Source organism: Dunckerocampus dactyliophorus, chromosome 1 (genome assembly GCF_027744805.1).
Source record: "Dunckerocampus dactyliophorus isolate RoL2022-P2 chromosome 1, RoL_Ddac_1.1, whole genome shotgun sequence".
Taxonomy (NCBI): Eukaryota; Metazoa; Chordata; class Actinopteri; order Syngnathiformes; family Syngnathidae; genus Dunckerocampus; species Dunckerocampus dactyliophorus.
The window spans coordinates 38342958-38360523 of NC_072819.1; the positions used below are offsets into that span (position 1 = coordinate 38342958).

The 17566-nt window shown below is 42.1% G+C and overlaps 2 protein-coding genes across 5 annotated transcripts in view; one reads left to right on the forward strand and one right to left on the reverse strand.

Annotated features, from left to right (window-relative positions):
* Window positions 1-1385: 1385 nt before the first annotated feature.
* On the reverse strand, window positions 1386-6787 carry tspan31 (tetraspanin 31). The gene is made up of 6 exons (XM_054769535.1): window positions 6622-6787; window positions 3907-4074; window positions 3745-3825; window positions 3292-3432; window positions 2903-3013; window positions 1386-2758 (listed from the first exon to the last, which is right to left on the reverse strand). The coding sequence occupies exons 1-6, from the start codon at window positions 6682-6684 to the stop codon at window positions 2684-2686; spliced, it is 639 nt and encodes a 212-aa protein (XP_054625510.1). The 5' UTR covers window positions 6685-6787; the 3' UTR covers window positions 1386-2683.
* Window positions 6788-8084: 1297 nt separating this feature from the next.
* Window positions 8085-17566, forward strand: part of agap2 (ArfGAP with GTPase domain, ankyrin repeat and PH domain 2) — a 30708-nt gene continuing 21226 nt past the window's right edge. For 2 of the 4 annotated variants that reach the window (XM_054769336.1, XM_054769345.1), the window contains exon 1: window positions 14080-16403. In XM_054769336.1, coding sequence (XP_054625311.1) covers window positions 15275-16403 — 1129 coding nt within the window. In that variant the 5' untranslated portion in view covers window positions 14080-15274. Of the gene's footprint in view, window positions 8339-14079; window positions 16404-17566 lie in introns of those variants that run through there. The other 2 variants (XM_054769360.1, XM_054769353.1) reach the window with 2 other exon arrangements.

Consider the following 17566-nt stretch of genomic DNA (forward strand, 5'->3'; position numbering starts at 1 on the left):
GTTCTATATCTGTGAGAGGACAGATGGCAGTCTCTGCTGGTGCAATTCTCCACAGCTTCTCCGAACTAATACACCCGGCATATGGGCCTGCATCACAAGGTGGGCACTGGCATCGGGCCCTCAAAGAGCACGCTGACAGGATAGGGGCTTCGATGTGTGGTACACTTCCCAAAGGGCTGCTACCGGATACTTTCAGGACCCAAAAACCTTAGCAGGCACATAGCACTTACATAAATGTTCTTACGTCTCAGGAAAGTGACCCTGCAGGTGGTCACTGCCTTGGTGTGTTCAAGGCAGTGATTAGGTCACAACTTCCACAATGAGGGGGCCGTGGCGCACGTCAGCTAAGTAACCTCACTGACAGCAACACTGATGGAGGTATGAAGAAGACCTTTTTTCATCTCTGCTTTCCTATCAGATTGTGTAAGATCTCCTTCTGCTACCCCCACATGGCTGGAGCTCATCCAGGTGAGAGGATTAACAGCCATCTGAAGGAACATCACAGGGAATCAAAAAAGAATCCAAAGTGGTCTTTTTTTTTTTAAACAAACTCCATCCTTATTATTTCCCCACTTCCATCATGTGTCCTAAATATGTTGCTTGTTTTTGTCTGTCTTCTTATCAGCGGGTATAAATATCAGTGCTGGTGTCCAGCAGCGTTCGCTTTACTGCCCCCATGTGGTAGAAGGTAGTAGTAATTCACAGAACAATGGAAAACGTTCCGTTTCATCTTTCAAGAAAGCCTTTCTCTTATAGGGACTGTTTGCAACTGGCTTAAGATTGCATTTCTTCAACCAAAAAAATATAAAAACTCCACCAGCTGACATATGTTGCCAATAGTGGTTTGAAATGACAGATGAAAAGAAAACATGTCCATACTTTTAACAATTGTAAATTAAATTGCGTGGAAATTGTAAGACTGGCATTCATGGCTGCCAGTCACAACTGTCTCTTACACGTGCACAAACGTGGCGGCCAACGGTTTGCAGACATGCTGTTGTCGTGATAGCCTATCATCCTATTGCTATCATCCTATAGCTACAATATATCAGCCTCTATACATTCAATGATGTCTAACATTAGTAGCTAAACATTGCCAAATTGCTATCATTAGCTGACAACAAACATGGCTAGTGCACGTATGTGTGCATTGCATGGGGAATGGCTTGCATACTTGGAGCAGGAAGAGGGAAAGGTATAATGCTTGCAGCACGTTCGAAGGTCAGTGCCCTTTGGGCAGCTGCGTAACTGTTGCTGTCAATTTAATGTCGATTCAATAAAATTTGCCCTTCTCATAAATTAAGCAAGCAAATTAAACACCTTGATAATTAAGACTCAAAAGACTTTCCCGTTTGAGATTTTAATATTTGTAAAATTAAATCCCCAAATTAAAAGGGAAAAACACATTTCAACCGCAAGTGCACACAAATTAAAAGGTGTGGTGTAAATACTGCGCAGTACAATAAATGTAAGCTGTAGCAACAAATCTATACATGCCAGGGAAACATCTCACCACTAGCAGGAAATCTGCACTTGCATGTAAATTGACAAGTTCAAGTAGGGCAGAAATAAATGGTATGCTGGTCTTTAAGTTAAAAGCTATTCTAATGAGAAGCAACTTAAAATAACATAATTCATGAGCAGGGAATATCAAACACCAAAATCTATAACACAACTTGTGCATCAATGGTAACTTAAAATAGATCTCAAACATATTTAACACATTTTTACAAAGCATTTAACACTGATGAATGTAATGGCAATTATTAACAATTGAGCCAACAAAATATCAAGATTAAAAAGGTTTACAACTAAGACTGATCCACAATGAACATTTTACAACACTTAAAATGCTTTAAAATTGATTACGTGATGCACAGTTTGCCAGATTTACCCAAACATGTATTTTCTTTCTTTTTTTTTAATATTTATGTATTCTCATGATCTCTTCCAGATAAACAGGAGGCAGGGATACGTAGCTGACATGATATTCTAATCAACATCACTGTGCAACACAAAGGAAGAAAGGTGAAATGTGCAGACAAACCAAGCAGCTAGAGTGGACACTACATGGAAGATCTACGTGAACGACAGTATTGACACATACAGTATGTACAACATCAGGTGCGCAGTCCGTTGGCAGTCCAACATTTGTGACAGCTGGCTCAGTACAGTTCATAAATATTTCAACCTGATTGACTAGGAACTAATCGTCTAAAATCTATTCCAAGCTGTGTGTGACATTTAGCTACGCAAGCTACACTACTGCGCATGTCCAGTCTGCATCATCTTCTCCCCTCATCATGCAGGTTGAATCTACACACATCACAGAGGAACGGGTTTCTTGTACACAACATTTGAAGGTGCACATGGGCTAAGTTGTGAGATGCCTCTCAGCTGCTGGGTCGGGCGCAGCTTGACTGTGCAGGGTGCTCGGTGTGTTTGGGCACTCAAATCAAGGCTGGGTCACAATACTAGCGAGTCAGCCTCACTGGTATTACAAGTCATCCTGTCATGCATGAGTATCCAGTAGTGTGAGCTCTATAACTGCTCAGTCGCGAGTGAAGGCGTATAGTGTGTTTTCGGTGTTGGTCAGGTGCTGCGTGTGCTCGTCCATTCCGTGTTGTGTACCAGTGTCAGTAACGGCATGGGCTGCGCTGGGACACCTACGTGCAGGGACAGTCTATAGGAACGCACTTGGGTTTGCTCGTGGATCCTTCTGGTTCCTGTACCGAACTGCGAGCCAAACACCCAAAATCTGAAGGAGGATTAAGAGTCGGGAGAAGGTATGAGTGTGCAGCCAAATACGAACTCTCAGGAGTGCTCCAGGGACAAATATTGAACACAGACAGGGACACAGACTTGATTGTGATGACAAAACATACTACCATTAGCAGTATACCTCTGTGAAGCTGAAGAAGAGTCCAACACCTCCGAGGATCTTGAGAGCTTCACTGGCATGATTCAGCATCATATCCCCGCAGGTGAAACAGGAACTAGTCTTCTTGCATAACTGTAGTCAAAGACGCAAAAATAGCAATTCAGACCTTTGGTCTTCTGCAGTGCGAATCCACGACTGTCAGCTGAGGTAGAACGTGGCCTACTTACTCTGCAACAGCCTTTGGGACAAACTGTGTAACTAAAACTTGAATATATTGTCTTTATGCAACTGCTTGTTTAATACTGCGCTCAAGAATCATTATCAGATGAAGTCATTCACAAATTCATGCAGCAGTGCTGAGGGAGAATTGTGTTTTTCACTCGATGAAAAGTAAGACATCTGACACTTACAGCGGGACAGCTTTGTAGATCCTGCTCAAACTGCACTCGACTGCTGGTGATGTTGAGCAACCCGCAGCAGTTCAGTTGACTCTCCAAGTCGGTCTTGGTTTTATTATCCAACATTCCCCACGTAGAGTTCAGAAATACCTCCTGTAAAAGCAAATAAGCACAAAATGGAATTTCTGCCTCATGCTTGCATGTCTCTCCTAAGCAGTCGAATTGCACTTCACATCTGGGCTGTGTCAATCATACGTATATTTAGTCAGCAAGAAATTCAGTTTTTAAGAATGCAGCTATCGCTCAGCATTCCCAAATACAGATAGAAGTCCTAAACCACTCCACTTGAAGACATCTGACAAGACCACAGTTACCTGGTATATGTAATCTCATTAAACAAAGTTTCATAATAATAAATTGGTGGTGACGTCAAGGCGGGTGGAATTAAAACATTTCTTTACCCACCTGCTGACCGCGGTTCATTGCGAGACAGGAACAGGAGACTCCAAATTGAAAGAGGAAGACAATGAAAAGAATGACCATGTACTGCGAAGCAAGAAGTTAAAGAAAGCAGCCAGCAATATTTCTTAACGTCATTTGTATTTGATCAACATGGGTAAAGGATACAAAGAAAAGCATGACTTGGTGGTGGTGTATCGCTCCGATGAGCCCCACGATGGCAATGAGCAGAAGAAAGACGCCCACTGCGATCACGCCACCGATGATGTGAATGCTCGACACGAGGCCAAAGCCTTTCCCCCATGCTGCCACGCCAATCAGCAGCAGGCCGACCAGCTGAGCATCAGGAGGGCGGGAAGTTACCAACAGCTTCTAACCGTTAACTCGCTTTCTAAACATTATTTAGGTCTTTAAGGGTCACAGTGATTAGGTGTTTACCTAAACTGTGTAGCAAGGGGTATAGAGGAGCTATATGGGGTGAAAGGTCAATACACTGCTGGATGAGTTCAAACATTCAAATGATTTTCTTGTGCTTTGTAGTTTGAATAATGTTAAGTCACACGTACCATTGTTTGAATTATGTAAAGTCACATGTACTATCAACAATATAAGCATTCCTAACATTTCTATATCAACAATATAAGCATTCATAAGATTTCTATCTCCCAGGAACAAAAGGTAAAGAAACTGCAAATTATGGGATTTTTTGTAATTCAATCACGTTTGAGCAGAAAAATGTAATTATATGTGTAAAAAGTACAGCATTTAAAGTAAACCTTAATGAGATATGAGAACACCAGTAAAAAGATCAACAGGGTATCTGCACATTTTCAAGACATCTAAAAAAACAATAACTACCGTCTTTAACGCGGCTGTATTTGAGAAACTACTGAAGGCAGAGGTAGACACAATAGGCCTACTAGTAGCAGGTTGAGCACTGGGTGATCGTATTGTAAAAATTTAAATAGGTAAACTACCCGGCTGATCCATAATGCAGCGCTTGTGTTTCTCGCTTTTTGCATGGGAATCTAGGGCTGTTTGGCTCATTGTCCCCAAATGTATTTTAATAGAGATCACATCGGGCTGCCTTAACGTTGCCAGTCTTATATAACTAGGGAATCTCAGGGTACCTAACAATACAATTCGTGCATTGAAAATACTGTAAACATAAAAGAGGAACTTGCCAACCGTCCACCTCTGCGCCAGAGCAGAGCTGTTTAACCTTTCACTATAAGGCATAGGCTACATCACACAGTCTTCAGCAATGTTCCACTTCAAGTGTCTGACCATACACACAAATGACCAAGGTCCTTACTTCTAAAGCTTGCGTACACAAAATGGGGCCGAAAAGTTGCGTGTGCAGTTTTGTTTTCCACGCAAAGCATGGTACCTATGAAAACGCAACTTGAACTGAGAATGTGCGCACCGCTACACCACCTTTGTAGCTGGCGTACACACTTTTTGGGGACACGGCAAAAAGGTGACGCACATTTTAAGTGGTGGGGTGAAATCGTATGTTAGATATAAACGTGCAATGGAAGCCAGTAATCCATCATTGCATGAACACAACACTCCATTACGACTTAAAACGTTTGTGGGAAGCGTTATTTGACATGACATCACTTACTGTATCATAAACACCATCATGCATGAGTGTATTGTATCCCGACTAAAACATAAAAAACACAATGCAGCGCTTCAACACTTAATCATTTTATTTTGTAATCATGATAATATATGATTAATATATATATTAATATTATTATTATGTGTTCAATTAATATTAATTATAACAAATATCAGCTTGTCAATTAAATAATTCTAGGGTAAGTTTACAAGACACAGAGATAATATGTCCTCAGTGCTCCGTTTCTCGTAAGCTGAAGACGACAGACTTATGTGCCTCTTATGGTTTGGAGCATCACATGGTTCCGTTTGCGTGCCTGTTCACAGCGCCACATGTAGGTGTGCCTTATGTGTTACATCATTTTCACTCAGTGATGCGTTCCCGTCTGGATGCAACTATATACTAATCCGGCACAGCGTGGAAGCGACTTTTTTTTTTTTTCAACCTCCCAAAAAAAAGTAAAAAAATCCCAAGAACGATCCCAATAGGGACAGGGCCTTAGTGTTTTCAATGTTATTCTTTGCCTGGGGAGCAAAAGTAAAAAGTAGTCAGTAAATATTCTACGTTGTCATGAATATGCCTGTTACTACATGGTCACAGGATGTCCATAAAAGGATAAAACATTTTAAAGAGGGCTTTATAGTTGAAATGGGTGAATTCCCCGTGCTAGCTGTTTTTCTCTCTTTAGAAGGCACAGAAAAGGGAAAGACGTGTGTTCATGTCTTGTTATCAGCATTGTGGATGACGGGCAAAATTCCACTAAAGTGTAGTTTTTCTTTAAATTAAAAGATATATTTTTAAAAATATATAGACATCAACCTGGACAGAGCTGCTTAAATGATGCTAAAATTACCTACCAGAGTGACAATAGAAAAAAACGGAACTATCACTCGGTCTGTGAGTGTGTTTATTTTAAATGAGCTCATGTGGCCTCCATAGCTAGGGTAGTGTCCACACATCACAGTATAATGGCGATAGCTAGAAGCTAATGGCTCAAGGGCTAAGAGGAACTACTATCTATATTTCAAAGAAGATAAAAATTTCTACTTTGAGAGTGTCATTATCGGAATCGCGCACATACCCGTGTTGACCTGAAAAATGGAGTCATGGAAAAACAAAGAGCACAGTCATCAGTAATTGTTCTGCGTTGTGCCTAAACTGGTAGCCGAGGCTAGGCTACTTCATTCAGAAGCTAAAGCTAAATGCTAATGCTAGCTAGCTAAAATTACACCGTGATTCATTGAAAAAAAACTCACCATGTATACCACGTTCAAGGAACACAGAGCATTTTTGGAACAAGTGAACCCCCCACAGACCATATTCGGTGACGGATTTCTTAGCTGGTCCAGACTACGAATGAATGCTGTTAGCTTGAACACTGGCGTCTAGGTGACAAATGTTTTTGGTCCCGCAGAGGGCGTATCTGATGACGTAGGCACCACGCGTGACGTTACCGTGTGGCCAGATGCAGCTTCCTTTTTTAATTCCTTTTTGAATTTTGAATTCAACTAAAATCTACCACTAATATTTATGTTACCAGGCAGGTTTGTTAACTAGTCTTTCGATGACAGATACTTAAATAATAAATACTGTACAGAAGAATGTTCCATGAGGGCCCATTTTGACCTCGCTTCCCTTCGCTGCTTGTTTGTTTGATCAAAGGGAGAAAAAACTGGTCAGACACTCTTATAACATCTTGTAACAATCAGTTACATTTATTTGTTACAAGCAATATGATATACTTACAGAGGTTTATTTGCATGATCCCTCTAGCATTCATTAGCATTCAATAATCCAAAGCCTTAATGATGGTTTCAACGGTCAAGCGGTTGACTGGACCAAAAGAGCGGCCAATATTGGTGGGTGTGTCACCTCTCGCTGAGCCTTTTATGGGGTTCATTTTCACTTTCCTTTTCTCTGGTGCACTGCTGCTTGGGAGATATAACAAAGTCTTAAAAGTTAACTAATAAGCAATGTTATTCTTCCTCCGTGTGGCTGCACAGGCACACACTGTACCCATCTGCCCAGCACGAGGCACACACTGTATTCTTGTTCTGGTTCTGCTCTGGTGCGTATTCGTCCGCCAGCGCATGCTGTCACTGGTTGTTGAGCGAGTTTTGTTTGTACAGACCAAAATCACATTTTTAATTAATTTATGGGCACGTGTTTGTAACCATAAAATGTAGTAACACAGAATGTCGTAAACTGAGGATCACCTGTAGATGCTTTATTAATTCATCCGTCCATTTTCTATTTTGCTTGTCTTCATTCGGGCCACGGGTGAGCTGACTTTAAGCTGACTTTGAGCGAGAGGCGGGGTACAACCTGGAATGGTCGTCAGTCAATCACAGGACATACAGACAAACGACTATGACACATTATGACACATTGAATTACCTGTCTGGCATGTGAATTATTAGTTGTATGGACCAGACACTGCTGAATACAGGTACCGTATATAAATGTACTAAGCAGTAAAAAGTAGGCTTGCAGTAAAAAAATCCTGTAGCTACTAAGTTTATACTTGAACACAAAGTCATGTTAAGCAAGTCAAGATTGTGTCCTCTGAGAGTCAACCACAACTACCGCAGGTTTGAGAAAAGGAAGTGAGTTCACTTCAGCCCAAATGTGCAGGAACGTTCGACAAGCTGACTGACTGAGCTGACTTTTGCGGTCTGGACAGAGAACTAGACTCTGTGATCTGCCGCGTCTTTTTCTGCTGCCTCTGTCACTTGTGCTCATGTGGAGGAAGGTGCTCAGATGGGCTGAAGCCAGTGTGTACGTTGCTTCCATTTGCACCACGTGTCACCATGAGCAGCAAGAGCAAATCGCAAAACTCAGTGGCGATAAAAGCAGAGATCAAGAGATTTGAATCGCTCTACAGCGGCATCAACAGACTTTCCAAGCAGTTGGAAAGGGTTACAGATCCACAGCTACGCTCGGGCCTTAAAGTTTATGTCCGCAATATAGAAGGTAAGAACTCTTTTTGCACTTTGGAGGTAACATGCATGTCTGTCTGGAGGCTCATTTCAATGTTGAATTGTGTCCAGATAGGATGATGAGTACTATTTGTCTGCAGCAGGCTTGAGGGTGTTTCATCAACATGCATGAGGTGTGTGAACATGACAGCAGATATGATGGATATCTCATGCATTTCTTGGATGGAACTCCGTATCTTCTCAGGGAGTTTCCACACTGATGTTAATTTGTTATTTCCTCAATCTACTAAATGGTAGGACTATCTAGTGGCATGTACGTATGTACTGTATAATGGCATGGCAACTTAAACATCCCACAGCAGCCATCGCCATGGCAGCAGGAAGAAAAGCTGCTGTGCGGCCTACTTCCTGTCTGCCAATTTGCAACTGCTCTCAAAGCCACTTCCTTTCACACAAACAGGGCCTTTTCATTTGAATGTGATTAGCTGTGCCTTATTTCCTCACTTCCTTCACTTGTCATCACTTCTGCTAACGATGTTTATGGCCCTTCTTGCATTTTTTTGGTGAGGTTCAGTGGAAAAAGTACATTTGAAAATGTCAACAAAACAATAATAGAGGTACTAAAACCCAAATTACTAGAAGAGCAAAATATATTAGCACCATGTGCGTTGCCTACTTACCGTAAACCCTTTATGGGGCTGCACACCTTCAGCACCCTAAATTTAATCTTAGCATCCCTAATAAAATAGGATCATTATAGGTAATTATAGGTGTATATACATGTATTATAATTTTCCAACATTGTCTTCTAACCATGGACATGGTCATGGTCATCAAGGACTCTAGAGTTAAAACAGGAGTGCCGACTCGGAGTCCATTTCTGTATTATTCCCTGCACGGGTTTGGTCGCCATTATGGTGAGCAGAATCCAGAAACATTGCATTGTAAACATGTCCTCAGCACATCGCTCAGCCATTTATTGCTCTCATAGACGGTCCAAAAGACCAGTTTTGTCATTTTTCAAGTTCCCCAAAAACAAAGACATATATGTGTCACAAAAATGTTGTAGATTTATAACAATGGTTGTTGTAAATAAACAGGACAGTGGATAGTGTATATTGTGGGAGACCCACACAATACAAAAGACCCTCCAAAAACCTTTAAGCTAATTTGTTTCTCTGGGTGATTAGTTGAATTAATGACAAGTCAGTGATGATGATGATTTGGATTATAGTCTATCAAATGTATTAGCAATGCCATTACTGAAATAAATGTTGCATTGTGTAAATACTTCCAGTTAAATATCCATATAATATAAGTACTTTTCAATCAAATTTCTGTTGTTCCTTATGGACTTATGAAAAAATAACAATTAAAAAAAATCTACTTACTGGAATGGTAATTAATGGATTAGTGGAATGGTAATGAATGATGTCAGGCGTCGTCCTACCCACACTTGCAGGTTATTTTGTTATATTGTTATTGTTTAATTATATACATACTGGATAATATATAATAATAATAATAATAATAATAATAATAATAATAATAATAATAATAATAATAATAATAATAATGTTGCTTGTTAAGCCTTAGTAACACTGTAAGGATGGAAAATCATATTTTTTAAAATTTATTATTATTTATTTAAATTATTTAATTATGTTATTAATTACTGTTATTATGATTTCTTGTTATTTTGTATGTAGATTGTTAAACGTCGGCACTGGTAACACTGTAAGGTAGCAAAAAGTTTCTTTCATACTGCTGCTCAGGTTTTTATTGACATATAGGTCATATTTCTGCAGTATAGTGGATTTTTACACATTTATATATATCCATCCATCCATTTTTGATGCCATTTATCCTCACTAGGGTCATAGGTATGCTGGAGCCTATCCCAGCGGACTACACCCTGGACTGGTTGCCAGCCAATCGCAAATACCTATGGACAATTTAGAGTCGCCAATTAACCTAACCTGCATGTTTTTGCAATGTGGGAGGAAACCGGATTACCTGGAGGAAACTCATGCGCACACACAGAGATGCCCAACGGAGATTCGATCTTCCAGATCTCCTGACTGTGTGGCCAACATGCTAACCACTCGGCGACCGTGCGGCCCACATTTATGTATGTACAGTACATATAAATTCATTGTGTTCAGTAAATAACATTCATCCATTTTATCATAGTGTACACACGTTGTATAACTTTATTTTATACTCAGCTCATAGCCAGTGACTACATTGTATATGCCTAGCCCCGCCCATCTCTCTTGCTCACCATCATGGCAGACTTTCTCCCCCATAGCGTACTACACTCGGCAGGCCTGTTTTAACCCTAGAATCCTTGACGATCATCAAGATTTATTTGTTTTGGAGTTTTGAGGCACATTACATGTTTACACTTGCAAAATTCAACATATCCGAAAAGGGTTAGGAAGAAGCAGAGTTTATTTAATCCCACCCCTTCTCCATATCTACTGTATTATTGATCATTCATTCACACCGTGTGTTTAAAATATTTAAACTTACAATGTTTATTTGGACTGTAATTGCTGTTTTAGTCCTGTGTTGGCAGTACAGTCACTCATGCACTCACACACACTCATGTATCTACCTGTAGCTGGAATCAAGTTTAAGTGGTAGTTTTATGACACATATCACTGGTGATTGGAAAACACATGACCATGTTTATTTGTTTATTATTTAGATTATTTAGATTACATGGCCAGTCCCTGAGGGTCAAAAAGCATTTGGAGAATCAAGCCATTGTAAAATGTGAACTTGTCAAATAGTAAGTGAATGATCAGAAATAAGAGTCAGCATTTCAAATGTTACACTAACGTGACTAGCAATGTCAGTGGTGAATAACAAATTTGCTGACTTGCTTATCAGGGTTGGCCTCATGGTCCATCTTAAAACAAGTCTATCATATCATATCATCATCATGTATTATGTATTATGTAATGAAGTCTGTGATTATTCATTGTTGGATCATTCTTAAACACTACAAAAGGTCAATCACTATAATGTTTATCTAATTGAAGCAGAGTTTGGTTGAATGCATTTGCTTGCTGCAAATTCCACCGTTCATTTTCTTAAAAAAAACATTTGTGGTTTCAAGTTGTTGCAATATTAAGCTGTTTTTTTATTTATGTACAAATTGAATGGTGATGTACGAATAATATAACGAGGGGATGCTGAGCACCCAAAACATTTGTGCCAGGGATGGGCATAATAATCAGTTAACTCATTCAGAATTCTGTAGATTGAGTGTGTGCACTTCCTGGCCACAACCAGCAAAACAATTATTTTGTTGGCACATATATGTATCCCTATAAATATACAGTATGCATCTTTTTATTATTTGTTATTTTTTTTTTGGTTCATTAATTAATTGTTTGGAAATTGTTGAATGACAAAAGTGGTCTGATGAGAAGAAATCCGCAACATCTTGTCACATTGTAAGTGACAAAAACAGTGTGGTGTAAATGCGTAGGTTGTCACATGTGAGCTTATGCTTTAAAATGCACCTGCTTTTTTATCATTTTTGAGGGCAACTCCAGAAATTAGTCCCTTTTTTTAATTCATCATAGAACATTTCTGTATTTGTTCGAAGGCCAATTAGCCCCCTCGTTGGTTTTACTGCGCTTTGAGGTCTTTTAGGGTTTGGCACATCTTGAAACAATTTCCCCCAGCAAATAACAACATCCAAGCTAATATTTGTATAATTAGGCTGTAGTGTTGACTCTGGGGGGAGGATCAAAGCTTGTGTATCCTCAGCGGTGCTTGGATGTGTGAGTTTAGAGTTCACTAGTGCTAAAAAGACAGTCACCTCTTCTTCTAGCTGAAGAACATGGAGAGGAAGATGAGTTTTCTCCAGGGAGTGAAATGAAGACATTTAAATGAAAATGTGACTGGTGGTAGATTGAGGGGTTAGGGAGGAAAAATAGATGCGAGAAATGACAGCAAGGAGAAATGACAGTTCACTCAGCATGACCACTGCCTTTGGTCACTGTTCATTTGATAGTACCTACACATGACTGTCAGTGTTCTCTGGATATGTGACAGAGTAGGTTTCTACAAACTGATGACAACCTTATATTGCGCCTGATAGGTTTGTACCTCTGAACTTAATATTGCACTGACATGGCATGATGGCTCATGATCAAATATTTGGAAATTCTTCTTCTGTCAGAGCTGCCATTCCTTTAAATGTCGCGTCTCTCGCCTTGAGCCAAAGGCATTTGTCAGGTCTTTTGTATTCAGTGTGAGTCGTTACCGGTCAGACTGCAGGAAGGAGGGGCACGTAGGCATAGCAGGTGGACGATCTGATTGTGTATTATGGGATGTTGGTGGGAGGATGCACTATGGGGAGACATCTCCTCTGATTTTATTCCACGAGACAATCATTTTTCAGAGAGTATTTTTTTTTTTGCCAGAGAGTAATTAACATGAAATTATGTTCAGCAATAATCCGAGAGGTGGATGTCTAATCATGTCCCTTGCTGCTGTGTTTTTGTTTTTGTACACAACATAATTGCAGCAAATGCTTTTCCTCATTATCAACATTTTTGTTCCTCATTAATTTTCAAATTCTAGAAGAAAAAATGTGTTTCACTGTAGTTCTGGGTTAACCACATTTGTAAGTTGTGATAGGTATTGGCTTACACATACAGCCAGACCTCATCACATTATTGTATTGATTTGCTGCAGAGGCGACAATTCGACATCTCACAGTCACAAAATCTGTGTTGTTTTATTCAGAGGCCTGTGATTGATAAAGATACACTAGTATTATAATAAACCATAAATAATAGATTCAGTGTTTTATATGATTTGGAATATTTCACAACATAAATGATAATGAGAAAGGGTAAATGCTCATATTTTTGCTCATATTTTAGACTGCTCTGCTCCACAATGTAATGAATTCTTCTTTAGCGCATTCCACACCCTTCCACCGGTTCCAGAAAAAAAAGTTTCTATTTTTGGCATAATCCTGTTAAAAGACTCTTTTTCTTCTTCTTCTATTATGCTGTAAAATATGACAACAGTGTATAGTGTTGTATTTGATCAATTAAGGATCCTGGAAAGGAAGTGCAATATCAATCCAGGCTCATTACTCATTATTCCACAATCTGTTTATAAGTAACTCCAAAATGAATGGAAACACCCCTCTTCTGTTTTTCAATGACTTACACACAAAAACTATCTAAGTAAGTGTTTGGTGATACAGTATTCTGTGACCTAGCTATTGATGTCCAATATGTTCCCATCCTCCTGCTGAGACCAGAGCTTTCCCACTTCTGCTAATGAACACGTACCATAGCAGGCAATAGGTTGCAGATCAATACACTTAGAGGAAAAACACATACACACACAAGCATTCAGAGACCCAGGCACCGATACAGAATGTACTGATGTTTTGGAAGAGAAGATTGTGCCACCAGCGCCAGGAAGATTGTAACACCTTAGCAACAAACAAGCCAACCTCCCATTGAGGAGGAGCTACGTGGAGCCACACAGACAGACACAAACACGCACGCACGCACGCACACACACACACACACACACACACACACACCTACACACACACACACACACACACATTTGTGCACACAACCACAAAACAATGATCCTGATAAAATGATTTCGTGGAAAAAAACACCCAGTACGAGTGCCCTTTCCCCCTTCCCTTTTATTCGTATTGCTGGTTAGCACCCCCTCCTCCTCCTCTTTCACCCTTTCACCACACCGACACTGATATTTTCCGCTGCTCCACCCATTTAGATAGTCCAGCACTGCCGCTTTACCGCCAGTCGTTATGCACCCCCACCCTCAACCACCCCACAGACACCCCACCCCCGCCTGGGTAGCACGCTGGGAGAAAGATGCAGGGGAGGAGGGAACGGGAGTGATGAGCAATAAAGAGCAGAGAGCATGCTCGGCGTGAGAGATGAAGCAGAGAGGAGCAGGATTGTGTGGACTGCTGATTGCAACAAGGAGGGGCATGCAGAGGGAGGGACATGGGAGATTCCTAGCAGTGTGCTTGAGAGACAAGCTCTGAACGTGTGACGTGCCGTGGACTCGTTGAACCTGTGTGACGCCTTCTACATGTTGTCATGCTCAACGCCTCATGTGCGCTGAAGACTTGGGCGACCTGGAAGACGGCGAGAGGGGCGTGATGGCTCGACGAGCCCTGGCTCCATCGCACACCCCCAGATATCCACCAGCAATTCTGTTGGCTTCTCCTGCTGATCCACCTCAGCCCTCGTCAATGTCCTTCCTGTGCGCCTTCCTGCCACTGCACTCTCTGAATAGACGCTGCTGTCAACACACATGTGAGTCTTAAGGAATGCCAATGAGAGCTCATGATCCGAATCCCTGGCTGCACCATGCTGCGTTAAGGTGACTCTTCTATTTGAAGACTTTACATTTTCATTTTATAGCTGCCACAATCCCATGTTTGGTGACGTATATGATGCGGGGCAGTTTTTATAAACCAAATCTTTTTTCTTTAACAAGAAGAGCCAACAGGATGAGCAACATATATGGAGGGAACTACAAATAAGGTCAATCGGGGTCCAACAGGAATGAGGCATTGCACACATTAATGGAGATTTATTAACCCCAGTAGCTGCATACGCATGCAGCGGATAGGTTTTAATTGCGGATTTTCCAGGAACAAAAGAGCCGCTTGGGCTGCAGTGACGGCGTGCTAAAGCAATGTCACTTGCAGAACAACAATCATAAAAAAGGGATATTTGGGGGATGGATGAAGCCAACAGTCCCTCTGCTGACATACCTTCCAAGGAGAAACCTGATCTCCCTCCATGTGAGTTTTTTGTCTCAGTTTCACTGACGGATTCTTCCACATCCCGACACGCTGGCAAACTGTCAGTAGTTTTCGTCACTGTGTCTGCTTTCATTCATCTACTGTGTGTGTCGACTGACGTCTGACCCCATGAGTGGAGGCGGCTCCCTGCAGCAACGCACCACCTACCTCATCTCCCTAACCTTGGTCAAGGTAGAGGCAGTGGAGGAGAATGGAGGGGAGACGGAGAGCAGCATCCCGAGGAGGGAGACCCCAGTGGGACTGGGGAACCAGTCAGGGGAGAGTGCGGGAGAAGAAGCCGGAGTGAAGGTGGAAACTGAAGCGGAGAGCGAAGCTGGAGCATTTGGGGCCCAACTACTGGGGGCTGGGGCTGAGAGCCCGGTTTTTGTGAAAGGGGGGAAACCAAGTGAACTCAAAGATGAAAGGAGAAAAACCCCTAGCCCCTTGAAAGATAAACCCTCCTGCACTGTTGATGGCCCGAGAGCAAGTGGTGGAAAACCACAGTGCAAACTTTCTATCCCCTTCTCGTCAGAGAGAGCCAAGTCCCCGGAGACAGACTTAACTCAGGCAGAGAAAACACTTTGTGCCCTTGAGGCGAAACAAACCAAGTCTCCATTGCTGACCACTATACCCCTAACAGAGGTGGTTGAACCTGTTCGTACTCCGACCAGAACTAGTCTCCCTATTCGTCCTGTCGGACAGCGGCCTGTGAGTCTGCTCAAGTCTCACAGCAGCGTGGCCACCCGCGGTCGGGACTCTAGGGAGGGTAGAGAGCGCAGTCCGACTTCAGCCCAGAGTCTTGACCGTAAGGACTGCCGAATGCCCACACGCTCCCCAGGGCCCTGCAGGGCCTCCTGGGCCGAGACGAGCAGGACAGAAGTATGGCGGGACGTTCGAGATGATGTCCAAGCTGGAATACAGCTGGAAATTGGAGGTGGGTCGGCTGCAATGCTGAGAGACATGCCTCGGAAGGACAGGTTTAAATCAGGTTCAACCTCCCTACCTGCACCAGCAACCCAGGCAACCAAACCACCACGCAAGGGGAAAAGCCGTACACTGGATAATAGTGACCTGAACAGCCTCTCTGAAGACCTAGCGCTGACCAGGGAGGCCCAGCAGGGCCAACGAGGTGCCTCTAAAGACAGGAAGATGCTGAAATTCATCAGTGGCATTTTCACAAAGAGCAGTTCAGGGGTTGCTGGGTCATCGTCGTCAGCTGCTCCTATCTTTATACAGAGAGACTCCAGTGAGGAGGAAGGTAGGAGGTCACACACAAACACACTCACACATCACGCAAAATCTACCTTTCATGTTGAGGGGCACTCTTGTCTAAATATCAAAGACCCTCCTTCTGTGCAGAGGCAACCCTTTATCAGGGTGGGGTTGATATGTGCAGAAGAACCCCACACTGAATCCGTTTATCACCCATAATGGTGTCGCAAAACATGCTCTTGTAGACATGTTAAAATTCAAACTGATGACAGATGAACTTCTTTCATCTGAGAGCGCACAATACAAAGGTCTTGGACAGTCTTAATCTAATTCCTTTCAGCGCGCGGTCTGATTTCACGCCGCTGGAGGGATAATCTGCACACACATCACCATCGTTCCCAGCATGGCTTTAAATCGTATAATGAATCTGTGGGGGGAGTCGCTGGTGGGACAGATGGGTTGTGCTGCTCGGGGTGATTTTTAGCGTGTAAAGCTGAAATGGTTGGAGGGGCAGGAGCTAATATGCTCTCCCACGTCAAAAAGGGGAATCCACCACCAAAGAACATTTCTAATTCCGCCTTTGACAGTCCACCCACTTCATGTGCCATAAATATATTCCACTTCCTCTGCCACACGCACAATAATTAAATCATGTTCATTATTGCAGTGGCATTTGAAAATTGTTGAGTGTCGACCGCAATAGAACATCTCAACAATTGTGTCTGTGTGTGTTTTATCTATTCATTCACTCATTGTGCATTCACACTGTTACTCAAGCACATAGTGGATTCACTCAGACTGGCGCCGCCGACTACACACACTAGCGCACGCACACACATGCACCCATGGCAGGAGGAAGTGTTGCCATGGCAACCGGCAGGACTACTGCTGCTGCTACAGAGGCACAGCCCGATGAAACAGAAGGGTGGAGGAGGAGAATGTGTTGGTCTGTGTGACAGGTTTGACACAAAATTCCCCACCAAAAATAATGAAATGGTAAGATTGGTAGTTTTTAAACTCTACTGGCGGCTATGTGTGGGTGTTAAGTGGATCCCACGTGACTGGTTTGGAGTACAGAGCGTGGATAATTGGCTTTCTGTGGATATCTGGGTGGTGGAGCAGCTGAAGGTTCACAATGTCTGATCAGTTTTGGTTCTGAAAGACACACAAAGCAAGTCCATGAATGTGTTTACTGTCATCTGAAGCACA

What these genes read in the sequence shown, in the direction of transcription:
- tspan31 (XM_054769535.1), bottom strand. Translation starts at nt 6,684, where the DNA reads ATGGTCTGTGGGGGGTTCACTTGTTCCAAAAATGCTCTGTGTTCCTTG. An exon ending in CCTTGAACGTGGTATACATG is followed by an intron (nt 4,075 to 6,621) that starts GTGAGTTTTTTT and finishes CCTGATGCTCAG; the next exon opens with CTGGTCGGCCTGCTGCTGAT. An exon ending in CAATGAACCGCGGTCAGCAG is followed by an intron (nt 3,433 to 3,744) that starts GTGGGTAAAGAA and finishes TTGCTTTTACAG; the next exon opens with GAGGTATTTCTGAACTCTAC.